Raw genomic sequence first — 25,411 nt, 5'->3', positions numbered from 1 at the left:
CCCGCCCATCGCTCCCTCACGGCGGCGCGAGGCTGGGCCGGGCGGGGCGGGGCCGCCGCTCCACCGGCCGATCCGGGCTCTGCGGCTGACGCCGCGGCCGCGGCCAATCCGCTGCGGCGCCGGGCCGGGCCGGGCCTGGCTCCGCCCCCGGCGGCTGTCCACAGGGACGGGCCGGAGCGGCCGCCGCTGCCGCGGGTGTGCGGGCTGAGTCAGCGCCCCCTCCCCCGCCGAAGATGAACATCATGGACTTCAATGTGAAGAAGCTGGCGGCCGACGCGGGCACCTTCCTGAGCCGCGCCGTGCAGGTATGCCCCGCCCGCCCCTGTGGAGGCCTCGCCGGGATCGAGCTTCGCTGCCGCGCCGCGACTCTAGCTGGGGAAGGTGGGCGAGGCCGCGGGCTGGCTCCGCGGGGCCGCCGACGGGCCCGGTGCGGGGCGTTGGCCGGGGAGCTCGGCTCCTCCCCGGGCCGGGAAGCGGCGGCCGGGAGGGGCTGGGCCGGCGGCTGGGCCCGGCTCGGGCTTCCCGCTCTGACGGAGCGCCAGGCCCGGCTGCGCTGGCGAGGGCTGAGCCCAGCCCGCTCGCCTGGCCGGTCAGCGACGTGCTGCTGTGAGCTGCCTGCTCTCAAGGCAGCTCCTTCCCCGCGGGTGCCCTGCTGGCTCTGGGCATGGCAGGACCTGGGGATCTCGCCCAGGCTGGTTGCAAAGCAGCTGAGGCTGGGGGGCGGGCGGGGGGCGCTGAGACAGCCCAAGGTCAGGACAGGCAAAGCGGGGAGAAGGCGCCTGGGCTGAGGACGACGAGTCTGAGCAGGTATCCGCTGCGAGGAGGTACGGTCGGACCTGTGTACCGAAAGGACAAAGGTGTGTCTCTCCTGAAATAAGCTGGTGTTTTTACTGGCTGCTAAAAATGTGTCCTGATGCCTGATCGGTGAAATTCGAGTTCTGATGTGACACGTAAAGTGTCTGCTTAGGCTTTTCGGTTTCGTTTGAGCTTTAGTATCGTTTTTAAGCTGGTTTGATAGCCCATTGTTTCTGAATCGGTATTCCCCTTCCTTCACGCTAAGGGCACTATAATTGGCTTTTGTTCCTTAGCTGTTGTCTTGAACCGTAATCCCCTTTCTTTATATAATCAAACCTGAACAGATTTCCTGTCGGGAGGTGGACATCCGAGCAGTGTATGTAGTGTAATCCACTTTGCTTTCTCATGAATTCTCGCTGGGTCACCGTCAGGTTTGGAACGTGATTAAAGTTGTTATCTGATCTGATTGGTCTGATCTATTGCCCTAAATCTCAATATTCAAGCAGAACGGACGATCAGCAGCACAGCAGAGCTCTGAAAATGCAGACTCATCAGAAAACATTGTTCAAATTTAAATGAACTTAAAGCAGTCGTTGTGCTTCTCTTTGTGATAGAGGTCCTTCCATGCTTCCTCCCCCCGCCCCCGGCTTCTTTCGGATCTACATATTTCCTATATCATCTTTTCCTTTCCAGCCTCCACCCCTTTCCCTTTTATTACTTGACAAGGAAAAAAGGGAGATGCAGTTCACCCTTCATTGTAAGATTCTGGGGTTGGGATCTTGTGATTTTTGTCTCTTTTTTCTTGACTTTTTACATCTAAATCAGCTTATTGCATTAAATCTAATGAGGTTTTTGCAGCCTGTCATGGTTTAAAGGTGGTCTAAACTGTGGTTTATTCCAGTATGTTCTATCTGTATTATTGGTTTACTATAGATAGCTATGTTAGCTATCTGCTTAATCTAAACTAAAACTCAGTGGAAATGTAGAAGTAATAATTTTGTTCTACCAGCTGCCACTTTCCCCTAAAACAAGAAATTTAATGGAGGCACTGAGGGGGAGAAGCAAATCCTTAACATGTTCTTATAATCTGAGTTACTAATGTTCTGTGTGCTATTGTTGCTTCCCCTGGTGTGGTGGTGTTTTTTTGTGTGGGTTTGTTTGTTTTGGTTTTGTGTGTGTGTGTTGGGTTTTTGAAGTTACTATGTAATGCCTACAGATAATATTAAGGGGTAATAGTTCTGTGGATTTTTCTAAATACCATCTGGGTGTAGATTGTGTGTCCTCTAGTGAAAATTACAGTTCTGTATATTGAGTTAAGCTCTTATGTTCAGGCATTGCTGGATAACATGGTATGACCTGACACTAGTTGCTTTGGAATATTAGAAACAGAAAACCCCACCAAACCCTGTGAAACCATTCAGCAGCATAAAATGGTATGTAGGAGACCCACATAAAATGTCAATTCCAACTCTACTTAAGCTGTTTTACAAGATGGTGAACATCTTGTTAGTGTTTCACAGGCTTCTCACACTTTTCTGTTACGAGGGAATTGGGGCTGTTTTACAGCAAACCACCTGATAGTCATGTTCCAGGAAACCTGTTCCTTCTGTGGATGAGATTATACTGTGTTCAGACTGCCATATTCTAGTTAGTAATCTACAGAAAAATCAAGCCTAATGCACAGCTTACCCTTCCTTCTGGCAGGCAGAAAATACTTTGAAGGGGTTGTTCTCAGTCAGTCTTGCAGTAGTTGCAATTTCTGGAACAAAGTAGCAAGTGATTATAGTTAGTGGTATTTGAGGTGAAATAAATGCCATAGTATGTAGTAATGAGAGTCCTTCCTCTTGCCAGGCTCTGTAATCCACAAGCTGCCTGCGTAGTGGTGGGGAATGAGCTGGGCTTTTACTCTTTGGTAGCAGAAACACTTTTATTGTTCATTGCTTCTCCCTGAAGTTAGAGCCTTATCTTAAAGCAATTTCTCCTTCTAGTAATTTTTCAACTTGAAATGTTGATTGGGTTGTGATAACCCAGTTGTATGCAAAACAGTACAATTTCCTTCTGTGGGAGCTGGTGACATTCAGGCAACTTGTGTATATATTTTTAATTTAAAGATAGATGGATTAGATGATTTACTGATATGTTTTTTTTGCAGCAGTGCTTACATTAAGTGTGTCTGTATGGCATGTTGTAAGCTTTAAGGAAAAGCAAAACAAAGCTTTTTTTTTTAGAGCTCTTATCAAAGTAAGAAATCATTAGTACCTGCCTATGTTGGAACAGTTTTCTAAGTAGAGTAAAAATTCTTGATCCGTAGCACCACTTTCCTTATTTTGTTCTTATAATTAAGGAGGTATGGAATATTACCTGGAAAAGGGCATAAAACAGAGAGACAAGTTCAAATTTAGGTTTCAGGGTAACTGAGAAGGGAAATCAGAGTGGCAGCATTGTTGCATTACATTGATGCTGGAAACCATACTTCTGTTAAACTACTATTTACCACGTTAGTCAGTATTGCTAGTTTTTCTTTGAAGTGAATATGTGAAATCTAACATTGGCTAAGCAGTCTTCACACTGCTGAGTAGATGGTGCTGATGACACCAGGCTGTGAGGTGTGGTTGATGTGCTGGAGGGAAGGGATGCCATCCAGAGGGACCTTGACAGGCTTGATGGGTGGACCTGTGCAAACCTCATGAAGTTCAACAAGGCCAAGTGCAAGGTTCTGCACCTGGATTGGGGCAATCCCAAGCGCAAATGTGGGCTGGGTGGAGAATGGATTGAGAACAGGCCTGCAGGGAAGGACTTGGGGGTGTTGGCTGATGAGAAGCTCAACATGACCCTGCAGTGTGCTTTTGCAGCCCAGAAAGCTGACCCTATCCTGAGCTGCATCAAAAGAAGCATGGCCAGCAGGTCGAGGGAGGCGATTCTGCCCCTCTATTCTGCTTCATGAGACCCCCACCTGGAGTCCTGCATTCAGCTCTGGGGTCACCAGTGCATGAAGGATGTGGACCTGTTGGAGCAAGTCCAGAGAAGGGCCACAAAGATGATCAGCAGACTGGAGCACCTGTCCTACAGAGGCAGGCTGAGAGAGTTGTTGGTCAGCCCAGAGAAGAGAAGGCTCTGGGGAGATCTTATAGCAGCCTTCCAGTAGCTGAAGGGGACCTACAAGAAAGAGCTGGAGAAGGAGTTTTTACAAGGGCATATAGTGGTAGAACAAGGGAAGAAAATGGCTTTAAACTGAAAGAGGGTAGATTTAGATTAGATGTAAGGGAATAAATTCTTCCCCATGAGGGTGGTGAAGTGCTGCAACAGGCTGCCCAGAGAAGCTGTGGATGGTAGTGTTCAAGGCCGGGCTGGAAGGGGCTGTGAGCAACCTGGTCTAGTGGAAGGTGTCCCTGCCCATGGCAGGGGGTTGGAACTAGTTGATCTGTAAGGTCCCTTGCAGCCCAAACCTTTCTATGATTTATGGAAAGATTAATAGGAAAGCCCTTTTCATAGACAAATGCTCTTCTCTGTAAATAGTAAAAAAAAAAAAATTCAAAACTCTTTATATTGTATTCTAATGAACCTGTAAAATGTTTCTGAGAACAGCTTACAGTACCTGTCATCTTTTTTAAGAGCCTTTTAAACAGTAGCAGTAAAAAAATCCATAAATAAATTCCGTTCTTCCCTATACTGCAACTGAACTTTCTTGTGAAGGCAGCTTGCTGTTATGTAGAACTGCAAATGCTGTAGCACTTATCTAGACTTTTGATGTGAATGAAATGAAAATTGGTTTTATTCTACATGTGATTGAAATTAAAACAAAATTGGGCAATGCAATTTACTTGTCTTGTATTCTTGTTTCTTACTGTAAGTTTAAATATCTCACGGAATAACTTATTAAGAATTAAGTTTGACGGTCAAAATGCTTCCAGTCCTATTATGTTGTTAATAGGTAAGCTTGTTGGGGTTTTAATCATAAGCCAGGTTCTTCTGAAAATGCCTGACTTTGTACAGGCAGTCAAGTGATGAGATCATCATCATCATGAGGAACTACTGCCCTGAAGAGGGACAGGCAAAACCCTCATTTCCGGTTTTGCTTGGTTCCCTGCTGTGAAACACAGGGCTTTCCCCTCTCCTGGAGAACTAGGGTTGAAGTGCAGACTGGTTGTGGATTAATAATATTAATATCAAGTGAATAGAAGGTGGATTTATTTAGCTAAATGGAGTTATATTGTATTTCACTGTCACTGAAAACAGCTTGGAAGAGAACAGCGGAGGTCATCTCACTGTTTCTCTAAGGCATAGCCAGATCGGTTATATCTAAACAGTTAATCAAACATTGATTTGTCCTATTCTAAGAAGCAAAACCCCTCCCACCCCCAAAGATATTTATTCTACAGCTTGCCAGGGAAGTCTGGTTTAGCTTTTAATCCTTGTCTTTAAAAGCTTTCTCTAATGTCTAATTTAAATCTTCATACTGAAGTTTAAACTCACTGCTTTTTGTCCTGTTAGTTGTGGATGGACAACATTTTTAAAAACACATTAAAGGCAGCTGCCATGAGAATCTGTTGTGTCTCCAGGTTTTACTGTGGGAGAAGGAACCAAATTAATTATAAAATATACAAGATTGAAGTAATCTTTTAATTGCCTTTGTTACCTCTGGACTCTTTCCATTTGGCTGCTGTTTCAAGGAGCACTATGCAAAATCAGACAAAATACTTCAAGTGAGAACTCCTAGTAACAAGTAGAGCAGAGGATTTCTTCATAAAGTTGTAAATTACCTTCCTTGTCTTGGTCTGATTAACACCCTCCCAACTTTTTTTTCCGTGCTACTAAGGGTGCATTGTAATTAACTTTCTAATTTATCCTTAGATTTTTATTGATGACTGGATAATGGTTAGATCTTTGAAAACATGATCTGCAACTAATATGAGTGAATAGTTACTGTCTTAAACTTGTCCTGAGAAATTATTTCTATGAACTAACTGAGTACTTTCAATCTGTCTGACTAACTCGTAGTTCACAGAAGAAAAGCTTGGTCAAGCAGAGAAGACTGAACTGGATGCTCACCTGGAGAACCTTCTCAGCAAAGCAGAATGCACTAAATTGTGGACAGAAAAAATAATGAAACAAACAGAAGTATTATTGCAGCCAAATCCAAGTAAGGAGCCCTTCAAGTTTTTGTTTGCAACTTTTGAATTATTAAATTTGCCAGTGTAAATATTTACTGCAAGAGTTATTGCATAAGTTATGACTAAATACAGCAGTCTTAAAATTTGAAGGCTGGTATTAGGGAAAGGACATTATGAAGAGCTACTCAGATGTATTGACTTCTTCAGAAACTTGTAATTGTAGAATATTGAATCACTAACTCTAGGCTGGTAGAACTGTGTGAGGAAGATTCAGGGGAAGGATAGTATGTGGTAGTATCTCAGTTACGCTGACCAGTCAATTTTCTGATGGCTAAAAATACTCGGTGTTAAGCAGTGGTCTTCATCTGTGAAGGGAACTTCAGCTGTTTGGCAGCCTACTTGGGAGGACTATCACAGGCTGTAGAGCTGCTTTTGGTGGTGGTTAATGGAGCAACCCTGTCTGGGAGAGAAAAAAATGACATTAAATCTCATTTTTAATTGTACCTTTAGGTCAGACACATGGAATAATCCAATAATTTTAGATTAGTTTTCAGTTCTATTGTCATTTAGTCAGAATTAAAAATTATTGATAAAGAAAAACCCAATGAATTTGGGTCATTTTTGGTTTACCCTTGGTACCAGGGAATGCACTGGTATCCATGTTTGTCTGTGTCAGGTTAATTTTTGTGGCCTTCATGAGGGAGTAGTTATCTAATCCAGTGCTGATGAAAGCTACCTAATTCACAGTATTAATTTTTGTTGCATTGAAGTGGCAGGTTTGTTCGTTGGAGAGTTTCATTTTGTCTGTACTATTGCAGACTGAAATTAGTTCATACTGGTTGCAGAAATAGTGTGAGCTAATGATGAAGTCAAAACAATTCTAGTGAACAATTTTCACGTTTTTTTTCCTGGAGAGGGGAAAAAAGATTGGTTGTGTTAAAGAGAAGTGTTCTGTTATGTTTGTACAGCGAAGGCTTCTGGACAACATATTGAAAAATTGTATATACTGTTAGAAGGGAGTAGAAAAGTATAATTTTTCACTTTCATAGATGGCTCTTAGAAACACTTGAACATAGTGTGACAAACATGGAATACAGTCAGTTTCCACAAACAGTATCTTAAATTTCACTTTATGTTGAGTTTAATGTACAGGGTTTTTTTTTTGTTTCTATTTCTAATGTGTGTTTTGAATGCCAGTAATTATTTCAAATAAACATTTGTTTTAGATGCCAGAATAGAAGAATTTGTCTATGAGAAACTGGACCGCAAAGCACCAAGTCGCATGAATAATCCAGAGTTACTAGGCCAGTATATGATTGATGCTGGGAATGAATTTGGCCCTGGAACAGCCTATGGTAAGTAGAAGCAAAAAATATCATCTTACATTGCAGAAATGAAGGGGGAAAAAATGCACAGATCTAGTTTTTCTTAACAATGTAAAATGGTATTTCTTGTCTTCCTCTAGATAAAACACTTCAATGACTTTTATATGAGTTTGAGGTGACTTGCTGTATAACTTTGAGCATTAGGGGATCAATGATCAGGTTACTATCCAAATCTAGAGCTAGCACCTGATGTTGGAATGGTCAGAGTCTTTGTGGATTTTCTTACCTGAACAAATAATTCTGGAGTTTAATTTCCTTGTTGAAGGAACACATTTGCACATCTGATGACACTTACGCGTTTTATTTGTGGTGTGGAGTGAAACTGTCCCTGAAATTAAGTTGTATACTAAGAAGCCTCTCTACTGTATTCCTTCTTCTGTTAATATATGTTTTGCTAAAGATGAGAGTATAGAACATAATCTAAATTTTCTTCTTTCTCCATCAAATTTATATACTGATGGCAGGAGGGCTTAGGGTGTTATATCTAATGTTTTTGCTAGCATTAATTATATAGTCTAATACTAGTGTTCTCTACAACTTTTAAAGTTGCTGATAATAGATTTAGCTGTTAATTTAAGTTGACCGATTGAAATGCATAGGTGTCTGTATATGAAATACACTCTGCAATCAAAGCCTGATAGCTAGCTCACTTTAGTTGCTTTCTTCAAAACTGCAGTGTGAAGGAAAAGTTTTGTTCTGGGAAGAATGAGTTCTTTATATCTGGAAATAATGGGGTTCCTTTTTGAAAGAAGGAAAGTGCACTTTAAAAAAAAGAAGTAAATGTTTTATAGAAGACTTATGGATATGAAATCAATAATGGCAGGCTTTGTTCCTCTTGCTTCGACATGGTTTTATGCTTTTATCTGTGGCCTTCCTTCTGATCATCAGCCTCAAGTCTTGCTTTTTAACGTTTAATGGAGTTGTACTTGCAGGCAGACTGTACCTTAACTTGCAGAATTTTTAGAATTCAGGCAAGTAACTTAAACTATTAGCATAAATATAGGTACACTGTTGGCGTTCATGTGGTGTCACAAAATATTTTAGTCCCCTGAAAACTTGGTGTCTTTTCTAACTCAGCTGTGTCAGACTGTTGAAACGTAATTGCTGTATTCTGGCTACACCAACTTCAGTTTCAATACCTAACTTGAAACCAAATTTTGAAGTATTGTTCAGTTAATCTACAAATGCATATTTAGAAGCTGGAGTTAATGGGGATGGGGAAAAGCATGTTATTTTCCTGTAGTTAAGTGAGCTTTTCCCTTGCTACCCACTACTTGTGACTTAAACAAAAATGTGTTATAAGGGGAGGAGGCTGTTAGGTTAAATTACGTAGGTGCAATAACCAGTTCTAAAACAGGTATTCACAATGGAGTTGTCATAGCTAGTGAAACTTCTACAATGCTTTATCTTTTCTCATTGAAATCTTGCCTTGACCCATGATTGTTATTAATAAAAATGGTTTGGTTTGGTGTGTAGTTTGCTTTGTTTTGGATGGTTGTTTTTTTTGTTTGTTTGATTTTTAACTGATTCGCATTTCTTTTGAAATCTCTTGTGATGGCATTGGATTGTATTTCAAACCACTTCCCTAAACTTTCCTGCCATTAGAAACTTCTTTTGTTAACCACTTGCCTGAATCACTATGAAACTTTTTTTTTTCCTTTGCAGGAAATGCACTCATTAAATGTGGAGAAACACAAAAGCGAATTGGGACAGCAGACAGAGAACTGATTCAAACTTCTGCTATAAACTTTCTCACTCCCCTAAGAAACTTTATTGAAGGAGACTACAAAACTATTACTGTAAGTTGAATTGTGCATTCTTCAGCATTTTACAGCAATTGTAACTGTAAATCTTCAAAATGAAGTAGTAGATAATTGTGCATTATTGCTTTCCTCAAACTAATGTTAAAAAGTCAGGTTGGATTTGTGCCTTTTGTGTATTTTCCTTTCTTTTGACCAGATGAAATAAAAATAGCTCTGAAAACTTGGGGTTTTAATAACACTTTTTCTATTAAAAGTATGTATCCTGAGTATGAAATGTGTGAGAATAATTAGGATCTAATTCTGCCCCTCTGTTCAACTGAAGAACCTTTTTGTACATGATACTTAATTTTAAAAGTTTCCAAGTAGACAGGCTTTTGCTTTCGAGTATGTTTACCTGTTCTCATGAACTAACCTAACTCACTTTCAGAAAGAACGTAAGCTGTTACAGAATAAAAGACTGGATTTGGATGCAGCAAAAACCAGATTGAAGAAGGCAAAAGTTGCAGAAGCTCGAGCTGCAGTAAGTAGTTTTTTTTATTATTATTATTTTTTTTATAACTTTCAAATTTATTGATATATATATTTATAAACTTGACTGCTTGGTTATGTTTCCAGTCTTCGCTTCTTACCCTCACTGTCTTTCTAGATACTTTTTAAGAAGTGCCTCAGTGGAACACAAGGAAATGAAAGCGAATTGCTGATGAAGGTGTTAGTCTTCTATTTTTAGATATTCCACCAAGTTGAACTTACTTGACCCAAGTCAATATTCTCCCCTTGTTCTATGAGATGAGCCTGTACTGCCAGAACTGAGTTATCACAATCTGCCAAGATGGTTGTGAAAAACATTATTCAGAGGTCAAGCTTTGGCATTTGAATCTCTACAAGTGTTGAAGCATTTGTATAATTACTTCCAACTGGTGAACCTATCTGGACTTCTCTAAATCAAAAATATTTCTAGTTTACACTTTCTAAATTGTTGTACTACTTCATACCACCCAACAGGGTGAGACTCTTAGTCTCACATTTTTTAACCTTCCGTATTCCCTCAAGAAATGCTTGTTCAAGGAGATGAAAATGATATAAACTAAAAAGGTTTTAGTTTTTAAACTCTTAAAATGCCTCTAAGTGGAGGAATAGGTAATTGCGTGTATGCCATTTCAGTAGGGAATGCTTGTAGTATTTTCATAGCTATTTTGACTGCATTCCTTAAAGTGCAGACGTTAATGATAGTGATTTTTTTATTTCCTGTAAGAGGTAACTCAGTAGGGGTCATGCAAACAGATGCTGAAGGAATACAGACGATCTAAATATGCAGAGACTTTGTACGTGATAAAGAAGCGGAAGTGGGACTGTTGGATTTTGCTGTCTTTTCCAAATGGATCGCTCTCCTGAAACATGTCAGCAGCATAATCTCTGAGACTGAGCTTCGTAGCTGAAGCACCTCACGTCTTTGGCATGGTGATCTTTCTAAAAAACCAACATCGTCCCTAACTGACAGTTCTGCTTCTGTTTCAATCCTCTGTGTTGTGTGTACTGTCCATGTGTATTTAAATTAGCTGTATTTCTTAAGTCTATGCGTGCATTTCCCCTTCCATTATGTAAATTTTGTGCAAAAAGTTACTTCTCTACTTGTCAAGCTTTCTTAGTTTGTAAGACTAACATTGGAGAGCAGAGCAGAGCAGGATTTTCATCAGATAGTAGTGGAATTTAGAAGCAGTGAATAGAGAAGCAATGGACAGTAAACTATTCCTTTATTGGCTATTAACTTTTCTGTGGCATGGTAGCAAGTATATACCTTACTTTCTAAAGCAACAGGAAGATCGTAAGGAAATTATTCCCCTCAAACTTAGTTTTAAAGGAAAGGCTCTATACTTGAGTTGTAGTTCCATTACCAGTGTAAGCACCCAGAGCTTGGTGCTTGGACAAAATTATTGCCAGTTGCTGCTGCTACTACTTGGTCAGTCTTAAATATTCATATAGCAAGTAATTCAGTTTTATTAACAAATTTAGTGCTGGTAGAGCATGAAATGCCAGACCTCTTACTTTACTACCTTGCCTTCAATTTTAATTACATTTTAACATCAGTGTGCATGTTTAAGAACTATTGGATTGTGAAATTCTCTGCAATACAGAAATGAGGACTAACCTGGATATAGGTGATACAAATGATCCACCTTCTGCTGGCTCACTTGTTTGTAAAGGAAGATATCTAACAAAGTGCTGAACTGATGGATTACCAAAGTGTATTGACTTACGATGCAAATTTTTATGTTTCACTACTTTCTTTGACAGGATAAAGTGATAAATTGCATCTATATTTGATTTTTTTTCCCTGTTATAACAATATTTAATCTTTGAAATTACATTCTCCCATGTTTACTGTACAAGTGGAAGTAGCTTAGCTCAGTATTTAAAATAGAAATCTAACTAAACATTTTTATCTATATTCAGTTATATCTATATTCAGTCTTCCTTAGCTTAAACTTGCAGTGCCTTGTGACACTGACCTGTTAACCTGCTGTATTCACAGTGTTGTAACTTGCTTTTGTCTTTTATCTGTGCACTTAAGCAACTAAACACCTCTCAGCCTGAAGAGAATAACATTATGGTAAATGTCTCTTACGTGCTCAACTTGCTGCATGTAAAATGGCTAAAGGTTTGTTGGCCTCCTCTGTGTTCATTCATTTTCCTTTCAAATGTTTTCTCTTGCTATCTAGCTCATTTGGTCTTGTTTTGGATGTTTTTCCATACCAAACTGGATTGGTTTAGTGTTCTAAATACACTTATGTCAGTACAGCATTATATTATGTTTTTATCAGAATATTTCCAATAATCTAAAGTATACAGTATTCTGATTTCTGTGAGTTTATAATTGCAAACTTAGGATGCAAAGGAGCTATATTTTTTTAATTGATTCTGAAATTAATTTCACCCATTGGAGGGAAAGGAGTTACTTCATTCTCCTGTTTTTTTTTAAAATGTGTGGGAGTGAATTATGTTAAATGGCCAGGAGAAATTATTATGTAGAAATTATTCCCTTCAAGCAAAGTTTTACAAATAACTGAAACAGAATAATGTCACATAAATTAATGGCTTAACTTAGAGTATAGTATATCCTAAACTTGTTGCAAGAGCTCATCAATGCAGCTGTTTTTAGCATCATAATTGTAAAAGTGGAAAAGGAAGGGATTAATTAATTATGTACAACATAAACTGTGCTGTTCAGCCTGTCCTGGTTTGGGTCTTGGATCTGCATGGCATAGTGGGTCTCATCTCAGTTAGTGTTCCAGATTTCTCAGTCATGATCAGATATGAGCAAATAAACTTGTTTGTTACAACTTGCTTCTGCAACCTTTATGCACGTTTCTTCCAACCAAAGTCCTGATTGTGTCATCTTCCTACAACTGCAGAAAATGAAGGTTAAAAGAGAACAGCATTGCAAGAGGCAGTTGTAACAGCAAGCTGAAGTAATTAAGGTCTAGAGTAAATTCCTTGCAATTCTGTGATATTGCTGTGCTTCTTGCTACTACTTAAAATATACCTCTGTAGCATCTTTAATTAGAGATACCAGTTTGAGATACCTCTGTAGCATCTTTATTTAAATTTAGATTTTAGTAAAAATTCTTGTGAAATAGGAAACCAGTAATGGAATTAGCAAGAGAAATCATTAATCTGTTTCAGTCTTTACTTAACCAGCTGTTAAAATGAGAATAGCTTTCCATAGTTTTCCAGTATTTTAACACAACTTAAATTCCTCCATAAGATAATGCAGTTTGTCTGATTCATGTCATTTTCTAAGTAGTTATGTCTCATGTTGTAATAGCTTGTTTTAAATAGATTCTTGTAACATATAAGTTCTGCAAGTTATATACTGTTCATTATCTAATTTGTTTCACAAATGTAGTGCTATTCACACTCGTAGTTTCATTGCATATGAAGGGCTTTGGGCAGCTGACTTAGAGCACTTATTAAATCCCTGTGAAGTTCTGAGGACAGGGAAGTAGTTAAAAGCCAAAGTATGGTTGCATTCTGTATTGCAGTACTACCAATGTCTCAGTTTGTATGTCTTTATTTTTTTCCCCTCGCTCTTAATGCTGCCTAGATATGGGCTGAGGAAGTGACAAAAGTAAGTAAACAGTTTAGAAATTGCAGAGTTCTGAAACCATAACTTGTACTGGTCTAATGTAATTGAGGATATTGCGTGTTCTTGATTTTTGGTCTGACGGTGGCAGCCTGATGCATTACATTGGAGCACACTGGTTCTCCCTAGGGCCTTTCAAACTCCAGAGGGAAGACAATGCCTGGGGCCCGTTCCATTGTAAGCTGTTTCTGGCTGTCACTTAGTACCATATGATTCTCATGTGACAGGATACAACAGAAAAAGAACTACAACACTTGTCTCTCAAAATTTACTGATATGGCCTTCTGTTAAAAATGACCTCTTAAGAATCAGCTTATTTGAAGATTTCCTGAAAGGTTGGGGTCCAGTAATCTAAACTGTCCTGAAAAATGCCGATCTTCAACTTCTGCTCAGAATATTGAACAGTAACTGAAATGCTGGAGTGCATGCAGGAAACTCAGAAAACTCTGCTTTGGAGAGGGTTTTGGTTTGTACTTGTGGGTTTTGGTTTTTTTCTTCTTCTCCCCGCCTTTCTCCCCAGTGTCACTAGAGAATGCTCTGCTTATCTTAAGCAACTGAAATTAGGAAGTAGGCACATTTGAAAACTGCACCAGGGCTGAGGGCTGGTTCATAACTAGAGCTTTAGCCTTGGGGTGGGGGCTGCAGCCGTCTCCTGTCATGCCATCCCTTGCTCAGGGAGAAACTCAGTGCAGCCAAGGAAATGTGGGCGATAGCTGCTCTGGGGCCACAAGAAGGGCTGTTCTCGGCCTCACCAGCTCTGGCAAAGTGGTATTGGGAAACAGGCTGTGAGAAGTTGTGCTAACAGTTAGAAGAACATTTCTTAGGGGATTTCTGTGGAGGAGCGGAAATAAAAATGAAGGGTGGCAATAGAAAGTACAGGTAGCTGGAGAACAGGGACTTTCAGGTGTGGTTTTTAAAAGAGGACTAGATAGGCCTCTGTGGGAGGTGGAGAGAGTTACTGTTAGAAGCTGCGATACGAGCTTTGGGTGAAATTTTGAAGGCTGTGAGAGAAAATAAATGAAGGCTTTTTGTATTCCAACTTTCTGTGTGTTATGGTGCAAACAGGGAGATCTATGTGTAGAATGTACAGTCAGAGCTTAGGCAGAAGGAAGAGTTTAGAGACTGAACTGTAAAAGGAGGGTTAGGTCAACTTTGATCCCAAAATTTGAATGTTATTTTACTAGTTAGGTTGCTATTTTCAAATGTTTCTTTACTTTTCTGGTGGACTACTTGGTACTATTTGGGAAAAAAGATGGGAGGGGGGCAGTAGTGCTGGGAATAAAAACTGATTTTGAAGATATGTTTAAGATATGTTTATGAATAAAACTGTTGGCTTGTCAGAGGCAGTGAAAAGCAACTTTAGGGATAGTGAAATCTAACTGATTGTGTCTTGGAGAGAGAAATAAATAATACAAAGTGCTTAGCCATAGCATAAAGAAAGAAGAAAAGCTTTAAATCTTGTAATAAATTATGTAATTCAAAGTTCCCTTTTTTAGTAAGCATGTAAAAAGCAGAGACAATTGAGAAGAAACTACAACACACACACACATTCTGCCAAAGGAACAGTAATCCATCGAGGTCTCTAAAGTCAGTCTGTCCTTCTGCATTTGAAAGTTGGAGGAAGAGATTTGTAGATGTTTTCAACTTAGATTTAAGAAGCTTCCCAACAAGGATTTCAGACTGTCCAGTAATTTCTTGATCAATCACAGGCTTGTATTTTTTTCTATGAGTCAGAACAAAAGATCTGATTGGTGTCAACTGCAGTTTAACTTCCCTTCTGAAATATGGAATTAAAGGATATTAAATGCTGTACTAGAAAACACATGGGGTAGGTACTGATATTACACATTTTATAAATGTGGATTTTGTTAGGATTCATCTGAGGTGTTTGGTGTAGTCAAGGGAAAGAGCAGAGGCTTTAGTATCTGTTCAGCACGTTGAGGTTAGACTGGTTTTGAGCATCAAGAGGAGCTCCTGTGCTTGACTACAAAAGAGACAAGGAGGCCCAGGTATATCGGGTAGCATGAATATATCGATTATCACTGGTTCACTAATAGCATGTCTAACAAAACAACATTAGGAAGGTGATTTGATTTCCTATGATCTTATGGTTGTGTGTTATCCCTTAGCTACAGGATTGCATAGTATTTCTGAGATATCGTATATTCTTATGCGAAATTTGGTGATATTACGAACTTCTGAATATTTGTATTCAGAAACTGGGTTCATATGTTCAACTTGGGGAGCAAGTACCATTTTGAGGGATCTTCATGAGAGATACCTTGTGAGGTCTTCTAATTGCCTTAAAAATAAAATATGACTGCAGTTGGGGGTCACTGGAAAGTTTAGGCTTGAATTTTGAGCTCTTCATTCTGTTCAGACACAAGGGTGATCAGGCCATAAGCTTCCTAGACTGAAAGTCAGCTGTTTTTCACCTTTACCACAAGGTGTAGCATAGAAATGCTCTCCTGCTACTGTTCACCTAGCAGTACTGGAAATAGGGATGGGCAAAACAGATTAAACACATCATCACATGATTCACTTTATGTAAATCTACAAAACCAGTACATCGGGCTTTTGTAAAGCAATGCATTTAAAGTCACTCTGTACTGGCTGGGTTAATATGCGTTACCACATTATTTGCTTTGCCTTTTCTTATAGAAAGTAGTTGATTTGCTAAAATATTGCTGAAACAAATAGAATTATTCTGATGGATATTTCCCCTTTTGTGTTCCTATTCTCATGTATTTACTTACCTAGCAGGAAGAAAGAAACACATTTGCCTCTCTGAAATCAGCAGTTGCTAGAGACTAGACTATTTATCTCCAGATAAATATGATTTTGCTGTTTGGTATTTGTGTTTTTGTTTTTTTTTTAAAGGAAATGAACATGTTGCTAACAGTGAAGGGAATGCCTTTCTTTCCCTCTTGGCTATCAGATTTGTCTTTTTTCCCCCCAGTTTGTTGTTCCGTTTCTCTCAAGGGCTGCCAAATGGATTTCACTGATATTAATACAGATTTGATAGGAAAATTCCAAGCAAAGATTCTTGCCTTGACAAACTTTGAAAACCTAATTAGTTTGTAACTTGATGCATATGCTGTTATCTCAGTTTTAGTTAGAAACACAGGATACTTTGTAGCTGCTTCCTCACTGTTTAATTAACCTGTAAGCCTTCCCAAGTGCAGTGACTTCAGATGAAAAACGTTTATTGGGTATCTGCATCATTCTTCTGTGCTCATTTGTGAGATTAAGATCCTTCCATGTGACTTTTCATATTGATTAACATTAGTGGAATGCAAGAGCAGAGTATTTGCAAATACATAAAATCCCTTAGAAGCCAATTATGAGTATCACCCCATTAAGTTTCCTGAGAATATATTTCTTCTCTCTGTTTTGTTGAGAACAGTAACTTATGCATCTTTGACTTAAAGCAGATTTTTGCCTCTGTGTTTGTTTTTAGAAACAAGGTGCTAAATGCATATAAGCATTGAGGCAAGGTAATCCAGATTCCAGACTGAGGACATTCTGTCTCGGAACATTAAATCTTAGATATTACAACACATTTCTATGTATTTGTGTGTTTTGAGTAGTGTCCTTTTTTTCCCCAAAAAACCTACTCTAAAGTGATTTTGGCTTGTGCCAAATGGAAGTCCTTTAAAATCGCTATAACATTAACTTATTTAAAATTTGCTGATAAGGATATGTAGCAAGGAATAAATATAATTTGGATTATTTAAATATGAAACTTAAATAATTTTAATAGGAATTTTACTCTAATTGTTGTTAAAACATTTGCTATAGTTTGGATTTATTTATTTTTAAAGATGGCTCAGTTACGAGCTCCAGAAATACTTGTAGTAGCTTGGTGGCCAGTAGGATACACTGATTTATGAAATATCCTGTTAAAACTTACCGTCAAAGATTTATGCATGGCTGATTGCCATGCAGTTATATGACAAAAATAATGTGAGCTTTACCCCTAGATTATTTGATCAGAGCCCTGTTACCTTTAAGTATATCAAAAAAAATTACACTGTCCTTGGCTGCCACTGCTATGCTGGCAGAACCCCTGGTGCAGACACTGTTATGCCAGTGAGTGTTTGGCTTGTTATTGGGAGAGGTGGGGTAATACTGCTGGCAGAAAAATGGCTTCCTTTTGCAGGTATTGACTATATGGAGTATGTATCTGATTATATAGCTGTTTGTTGTGTATGCAGGGCCTCAGCGTTTCTCAACTCAAAATGCAGTTTTTCTTTTTGCCTAGTAAAGATCTGCAATGAAAAGCCTGTTTTAAACACCTAAGTCTGTGATTAATGCATTTAGATGAGTAGCTCGGAATAAAACAGAACTGTTGCAGTCGGAAGGTGTAAGAGAGTGCATCATACAAATACCTAATGTGCATCCTTCTCTTTAGTCTGAACAGGAAGTACGGATTACCCAGAGTGAATTTGACCGTCAGGCAGAGATTACCAGACTTCTGCTGGAGGGAATCAGCAGCACGCATGTGAGTACCCAAAGGGGCAGAAGGGGAAAGTCAAAATCGGGGCACTTTCTAAAAATAACTACAGAAAGCTACTTGTCAACTTTAGGCTAAGACTTTTCACTCCAGTACATTAAAGCATCAAACTGTGGTTTTCTTATTTTTTGAATTCTAGTTTATTATCCAATGAATTTAACCTTGGTCTCTCGTTAACCTTGAGAATGCAGGAGCTTTCATTTTTATCTTTTAAACTTGGCTTCCCATTCATCAGATCAACTGAATGTTGAAACCACAAAAATGTGCTAAAATATTAATTCTGTTGTGAAAACAATACAGGTAAATGGCATGATGCTTGTACAGCACCTATTTTTTTGTGCTCAAATACATTAATTTTTGTGATATCTCATTTATCTGGTAAATCTAGGTGCTAAGCCTATGTGACATAAATCCATATGTGCCAATATTTGCATTAGCACCTGATTAGGAGACCAGTCTTTCTAATGCAGCGTAGTACTTTTTGCAGACTAAAAACTTGAATTCTTTGCTGTATTATAGGCACATCATCTTCGCTGTCTGAATGATTTTGTTGAAGCTCAGATGACCTACTATGCACAATGTTACCAATATATGTTGGATCTCCAGAAACAACTTGGAAGGTAGTAACACTGTAATAACTTCAGAAAAACAAAATGAAACATTTTGTTCTAAGTGCTTCTGGATAGTAGGGAAACTTACACTGATGTAACAGTGGTGAACACTATATATATGTTCTCAGGTGATTAATATGTAATTACCCCAGTGTAACTACTTCCCTAAGCCTACACACAGCACTAATGCGTTTTGAGGATTGATTTACTGATATTTTTTATATTTTTGTAATAGAGGAAGGTGAGCCCATGATAACCTCCTTCAATGTTGCAAAAAAAGAATTTCTAGAGATTTACTTGTAACCATTCACTTGTCTTATGCTTCAGGCTGCAAAACCAGTACGCAATGTCGGAAAAGTTTTTGTACTGCCCATAAATTCCTGTTACCTTTTAGTTTGCTACAGGCTACTACCTGATTTTAAATGAAACTGCGTTTTACACTGTTAAGTGAGTTGGAAGCACAGATATTGTATCTAGGGAGAGATGTACTTTGTAATGTCTGCAATCAGTAATCCAAAGCACTCACAGTGGAATGAGCAAGTTTGTCTAGTTTTACTGTTTTGTGAATTCAGCATTTTTTAAGGATGAGAAGAAACCATCTGACAGTAGTTCGTTCTCATAATCCTTTATTTTTGATTGCTGATGAGGTAAAGAGATCTACATGCTTACTTTTCATTAAGTTTCCCTATTTTAATTCTTTACAAATCAGCCTTTCTTAAGGTTATACCAGACTGTGTTATTTAGTTGAGCATATGCATTGAAGGATGATCTGTGCTTAGAAATTTACTGTAGTGTCTGTTCCAAATAACTGCCTCTATAAAGTATCTCTGTTTATGTTTTTTGTGACAAGGAAGTAAAAACAAAAGTATTCTTGAGTCTTGTTCTCTTCCTGACTTGCAACTTCCTGTGGCATTTCATTTCCTTTCTTCAGTTTGTTTGAATGGGTAGTCTAAAGACTTTATAGAAGTCTTTAAACATGTGATTTTAAAAGAAAAGCTACATCTTTGAAGTTACATTCCATTGAAAGGAGTGTTCAACTCTAAACATTGGTAGTGCATAAATGCACACTGTAGAATTGAAAGCTTGAAAATAATTGTTTACTGGATTATGGACAAGTGGATTTTAAATTAGAAATATATTTACACAATTATTTTGAGAAGATGTTTTTAATTTCTGTACTCCTAGTATATTTACCAGAAAGCTTTAAGCATAATACCCTGAAGGAAAAACATATTCCTCTTTAAAATCTTTTGCTTTAGGATGTATAGCATGTCCTAGGACAGTTATCTTTAAAATGTATGTAAACTGCTACCAGGCAGAAAAAAGGAAATTTAAAGAAAGTACTGTCTTTAGCAAAACAGAAGGATGTATCTTTATGTGGCTATCATCTGACTAGTATTTTTGATAAAACTACTATGACTGCTAAAAGACCCAAAGTGTGGAAGCTTTGCAAAATCCTAAATGCCTCAGATAGCCAAATGAAGTTTCCCTGCCTACGTGGATTAAAACAGTAATGGTATTAAATCTTGGGTGTGTCTTTCCTTCCTTGTACAAGGAAGTCCCCAGGAGAGCACTGGGACAGTTTCAAGTTGCGCTTCTTGCTTTGGAAGAGTTCCTCAGTTTGTAGGCGCATAGTGCATAGCATTGCAATAAACAACCAGATGAGCACAGTATGTGTAATGTGTTTCCTGTGTTACGCATAGGCAGATACAGTACCAAATAAACAGCTTGAGCAGCTCAGCTGGGTTTTGGTTGTGTTTGCCAGCTCTCTCTTGGTTAACAAGAGATATAGAGCGCTGAGTTACACCTGTTCTTTTCACCTATCTAGGAATTACATTGTGCCATATTCTTATGAAAGCCAAGAGCTGTGAGTGACTTATTTTTGTTTTGAGATTGGTGAACCAAAGGTGTTCAACCTCTAAGTGGGATAGTTTGCTTTAAAGAGAAACCTGGTTCTTAGAGTTATGCATATTATGTTTTACCTGAATCAGAATCTGGGGCATAAGCCCTGACCTGGTTCACGTTGACACTATTCAAGTTCCAAATCTGAGCACTGATTTTCTTGATGTGCTTTCCGGAGTCACCTGTGGGGAATCATAGAATTATTTTGGTTGGAAGAGACCCTCAATATCATAGAGTCCAACTGTAACCTAACTCTGGCACTAAACCACGTCCCTAAGAACCTCATCTAAATGCCTTTTAAACACCTCCAGGGATGGTGACTCTACCACTTCTCAGGGCAGCCTGTTCTGGTGCTTCACAACCCTTTCTGTGAACAATTTTTTCATAATATCCAATCTGAACCTCCCCTGGCACAACTTGAGGCCATTTCCCCTTTTTTTATCAGTTGCTACTTGGGAGAAGAGACCAACACCCTTTGTGCTACAACCTCCTTTCAGATAGTTGTACAGAGAGTGAGCAGGTCTCCCCTCAGCCTCCTCCAGGCTAAACAGCCCCAATTCCCTCAACTGCTCCTCAGAAGACTTGGGGGAACATGGGGGGAAAACTTGTTCTCAGTTCTATTTATATAAATAGACATGGGTTTATGGATGTTTCTCTTCAAGGCAGCATCAGCTGCTTATCCCTCTACTGCCTCCCCCTCCTGTGGGGCTGCTTAAAGAATTGAGTCTCCCAGGTTAAAAGCAATCTCTTCCTTTTTTCAGTTCCCCAGAAGGAACTATATGAATCTGTTTCAAATATCCTGGTACTCTGTGGTTTTTTTTCTTGCTGATAACTGGTTTTGCTCTGAATTTTCTTAGCTTCCCTGACAGCCAAATCTGAGCTTTGGCATCATTATTTTTTTTTCAAATTACCCATTCCTAGTCCCCTACTCTACAAGCTATGAAACTCTTGCTACTCAAGTGTTCAAAAAAATCCCAGACAACCTCTGTATGGCCAAAGCTTTTCAGTAACATGCATACATATGGCTTTGCAAAAAGAGTGAGACTTAATGCTTTACTGATTGACAGAGTAGTTATAAAGCTTTGCCTTTCTTTTCCACTAGCTGTACAAACCAGTGACCCTTTGAACTGAACAGAATCATTTACAAGTAATTACTGTGTTAACAGAGAACAGGTTTAGCAGTATATTAAACAGTAATTTAGCAATACTGAGAAACAGCTGATTGTCATTTAAAATTAAGTCCATCTGTCTGAATGTCAACTAATCAAGTAAATAAACACATCATGAGGCACATCTGAGTTATCCCTACAAAAATGTGGAGTCAAGCTTCTCCTCCCTTTGTTCTTCTAATTTGATTTGCTCAGGGAATAAGGTGAACTGGCTTGAAAAATCTGGAAAATGAAAACAAACTTTTTTTTTTTGGTGGAGTTGCAGTCTCTTCTTGGTAACCAGCTCTTTGTGATCAAATGAGGTCAAGGTAAGCCAGAGCGGGGAGTGGAAATTCCTCCTTTTGATGGTAGTAAACTGCTAACTAAACTCACAACAGTCTCCTGAAAGAAATCCAATTTTTTATATGCAATTCAGTCTAACTGTAAAGGGACTAGTTTTGTCCTTCACACCATATTCTGTTTGCCTTCAGTCAGAAATAACCATTGCATGACCACAAGGTGAACGTGTTTAACAAAGAGTTCTCATAGAAAGTTAAGGAATCATCTTGATGATTTTTGTAAGATCAGATTGTTGAATCAACTCCAAAATGACAGATTGCTAGATCAGCCTCAAATGACAGAGAATGAATGTTTGCACAGTAAAGGGGTAGAGGAGGGGGGCCACCCTGTTTGGTGGCAGTGTAAATTTGCCAGATTAAGCATAGTGTGAAACTATAAACTTGGGTGCAGTACTACTGCAGCTGATACAGGTTTGAGCTGCCTTAATTCCACCTATGTTCATGGCCACACAATACAAAAATTATCCTCTGTATTGATAGTTTTCACCTGCATCAGCTTCCCTAAACGAGCTCCTCTTATGATCATATGAGCACCTATAATGCTGTAAACATGGGTGTGGGAATATACTGATTTTGATTTATGTGGTTCAGGTTGCCACTGAACTGTGTCTTCAAGAACTTAACTGGGGAGCATAAGTGGGAAGGGATGAAGCTGTGTTTTCCGACAGGTTGATGCTAGTGAAAAAGTATCTATGTAGAAGGACTGATGAGGAAAGTTATGTGTGGGGATTATCTGACTAGTTGATGTACAGACTGGTGAAAAGAATGGAAGGAACGGCAGCTACAGTTCCATGTCATCCTGACTCAGTTGGACTCCTGTTTGCTGACCCTTTTTCATTGCATCAGCTTTGCCATTTTTCAAAACTTTCATTGACCTGCTTTTAAGGTAGAATCAGATGAGTGTTGGAACAAAAGAAGGCAGCAGAGGGACAAAGAATGACTACATCAATGGCTAAATGAGTAAGTTCAGTCTGCCATGGAACTGCATCCCAGGATGTAGGACACAGTGACATGAAACAATCTCACAGCTTGTCTTTGCCCCCTATGCTGTCCCGTTTCCCCTGCCCCACTGCCCTGAAGTCTCTTGCTGCTTGGCCCCCCTCTCTGCTGCTTCTACTTCAGCCATGATATCGTTCAGCCCTTTCCCTTGGATCGGCTCTGGTTCTCATCACAGGTTTTTTGTGATTCAGCTCATTAACTTAGAAGATTTTACACTTTTTTTACCTTTCTTTTCATGCAGGTTAATGAGTTGAATTGACTTCATGAAAGGGTCTGGCAAGCACTACAGCTGGCACGGAACAAGGAGCAGCCTAGAAAGGAGGGGCTTAAGTTGATATAAGTTTGTCTTTAGTGTAATAAATATTTTTGTTTTACAACATGCAGTTAGCTGAATCAATGAACTGATTTCAACTAGAAAAATCATTGTGTGGTTTTTTTTTTTCCTTCTTTCAGAGGGTGTGTTTTAAACTTGCATTATATTTCCCTAATCTGGTTCAGCAGCACAATCTTTTGTGTAGCCACATAACTGAGGAATGAGCAGGAGGAGGTGGAGGCTGCTTTTACTGGCAGAGCTGTCAAAAGAAATGTTTATGAAAATACAGTCTGGATTAAGTCCTACTGACCTACAGTGCTTTCCTGGTTTTGCCTTTTTCTTTTTTTCTCCTAAGAGGCAATTACCAAGTTTTCTGAAGTTGGCAGTATTTCTTTTAAAGTATAATGGTTTGATTTATACTACAGGTCAGGAACAAGTATCTTTATTTAGGTTTATACAAATATCAGTGCTATTCTGTTACTGCTGTCTACTGGTGTTTATTCTGTAGTTGATAAAAGCAAGAATGCTAATTTAGGCATGTAGAGCTGATTCACTCAGAAGTCTTTTCATTTTTTTTCTCCCACAGCTTTCCATCTACTTTCCTCTCTAACAATAATCAGTCTTCCTCGACTCCTGTGCAGAGTGTTTCTCCTCCCTCAGTCTTGGCCTCAGCCTCTGCTTCATTGCCTTCAGTAACCAATTCCATAGTTACTTCAGGCATCAGTGAACTGAAGTCATCAAGCGGCAGCAGGAAAGCGAGAGTTCTCTATGATTACGATGCTGCAAACAGCAGTGAATTATCATTACTTGCAGATGAGGTAAGAGTTTTCTGTGTACCTGTGTGAGACTGGAATGCTTGTGACTAGCCAGGTAAGATATGCTACATCAAGAAATCTGTGTAGCTGATAATTTTGATTAAACTTCAAGAGTATTCTTGGAGCATTGTTCTGTACCTATATACCCTAACATTGCATGGTGAGAGTCAACATTTGTTACACCATCTTAGCTTGCAAGAATATTTTCTAGACAATCAAGATGCAATTTTACTGTCTTCTTTTTACCACACGTTTAGCACTGTTATCAGTACACTTAGTCTTTCAAATATTAAATAGTGCAATTTGGGAAGGATATGAAAACACAACCACTTCTTGTGTTAGTTGTGCGGTGTTTATTCCTGTTCCAGTTCAGCTGCAAACTTAAGTCAGAGAATCCATACAAAGCAGGTGGAGATATACAATGGATCAGGGTTCAGGGTTCTGGAACATATTTCCACCTAGTAATGTGACTGTAGCTTAAGCCTGAAAAAGAGCATCCACACAAAAAGTTTTCAGATTATTTTTTTTTTTTGTAAATTAGTTTTACTTAAATATTTCTACCTGACTTTGTTTTTTATCTAGACAGTGACTTATAAGCTGTGGCCTAACGTTTTCTGTTAAGATGTAGCACATCAACACCATCTGTCTTTCTGTCACGCACATGAAGATCTGATGAACTTTCTTTCCGATTGCCTGTTAAAGTTGGTGGTAATATACAAGACTTGTAGATAAAAAGAATAGAAAAAGTAATGAATATAATTTCATCTGAAAAAAGGCGCTTTAAAATATGCTACTATATCTACTTCTTTTCTGTGGACCAATGAAATAACTTTTATGAGCACTAGATTATGTTCCATGGATGCTCATATTAAGTGCTCTGTTTAACTTAGTTCTAAGACCTTGGAGATCATATGAAGGTAGACTACAATTTTTTTCTAAGCAAGGAAAGGTTATAATAATGTGTTTCTGTTTTTTAGGTGATAACAGTGTACAGTATCCCCGGCATGGATTCAGACTGGCTGATGGGCGAAAGGGGAAATCAGAAAGGCAAAGTGCCTATTACTTATTTAGAATTGTTAAACTAAATGGTTGGCCTGAATAAAGACTGTCAATTATGGCAATGCCGTATTTATATACAATTAACGTTATGTAAGCAGGTTTAAGTGTCTTCCATGTTATTGTCTTGAGGGACAAATACCAGCCATTACAAACTGGCTTTTCTGCCAGCATGGTTGCATGGTAAATATATATTCAAACTTAATGTGTTTAAAGCTTTTACTTCATGTGCCAAGAACAAGTTTCCTACAGATCTGTTTCTACTGAAGTTTTCACTAATACAAGCTTCTACTTTTGAGTAACCTAGATTGAAAGCAGGAGGTACTGTTTTCTACTGAAATTTTTCATTAATGGCAAAGCTTTTCTTCACATAAAATAAACTTATTGTGAACTGATGCAGGTGTAATGCACATTATTTGAATAACCAAAACCAAATGTGAAACATAGAACCATATGGACTTCTTTAAGGTTTATCCCCAGCATTTCTGGACTTCAAA

General features: G+C 38.8%; 1 protein-coding gene and 1 long non-coding RNA gene across 7 annotated transcripts; one reads left to right on the top strand and one right to left on the bottom strand.

The window, feature by feature from the left end:
• Nucleotides 1-16: 16 nt before the first annotated feature.
• Nucleotides 17-25,309, top strand: SH3GLB1 (SH3 domain containing GRB2 like, endophilin B1). Of its 6 annotated transcripts, none has more exons than XM_065071186.1 (11): nucleotides 17-305; nucleotides 5,794-5,935; nucleotides 7,133-7,261; nucleotides 8,957-9,090; nucleotides 9,482-9,574; nucleotides 11,624-11,662; nucleotides 13,157-13,180; nucleotides 17,610-17,699; nucleotides 18,231-18,331; nucleotides 23,630-23,861; nucleotides 24,836-25,309. In XM_065071186.1, exons 1-11 carry the CDS (start codon nucleotides 234-236, stop codon nucleotides 24,941-24,943), a joined length of 1,164 nt encoding a protein of 387 aa, XP_064927258.1. In that variant the 5' UTR covers nucleotides 17-233; the 3' UTR covers nucleotides 24,944-25,309. The 6 variants fall into 6 exon arrangements, with proteins under 6 accessions (XP_064927258.1, XP_064927257.1, XP_064927259.1 ...); XM_065071185.1 differs by having other exon boundaries at nucleotides 11,624-11,710; XM_021294192.2 differs by lacking the exon at nucleotides 17-305 and adding an exon at nucleotides 722-857 and having other exon boundaries at nucleotides 11,624-11,710.
• Nucleotides 6,101-20,627, bottom strand: LOC135580045 (uncharacterized). Its single transcript, XR_010474108.1, has 2 exons — nucleotides 20,305-20,627; nucleotides 6,101-6,366 (listed from the first exon to the last, which is right to left on the bottom strand). It is a non-coding gene; the product is annotated as an uncharacterized LOC135580045 (long non-coding RNA).
• Nucleotides 25,310-25,411: the final 102 nt, after the last annotated feature.

Source organism: Columba livia, chromosome 8, assembly GCF_036013475.1.
Source record: "Columba livia isolate bColLiv1 breed racing homer chromosome 8, bColLiv1.pat.W.v2, whole genome shotgun sequence".
NCBI lineage: Eukaryota > Metazoa > Chordata > Aves > Columbiformes > Columbidae > Columba > Columba livia.
Note: the sequence above shows the minus strand (reverse complement) of the source record. Positions and strands in the feature narration are given on the sequence as shown.

Coding starts and splice junctions, on each gene's coding strand:
- SH3GLB1 (XM_065071185.1), top strand. CDS start 234: ATGAACATCATGGACTTCAATGTGAAGAAGCTGGCGGCCGACGCGGGC. Junction 5,936..7,132: donor ATTATTGCAGCCAAATCCAA/GTAAGGAGCCCT, acceptor CATTTGTTTTAG/ATGCCAGAATAGAAGAATTT. Junction 13,181..17,609: donor GGGCTGAGGAAGTGACAAAA/GTAAGTAAACAG, acceptor CCTTCTCTTTAG/TCTGAACAGGAAGTACGGAT.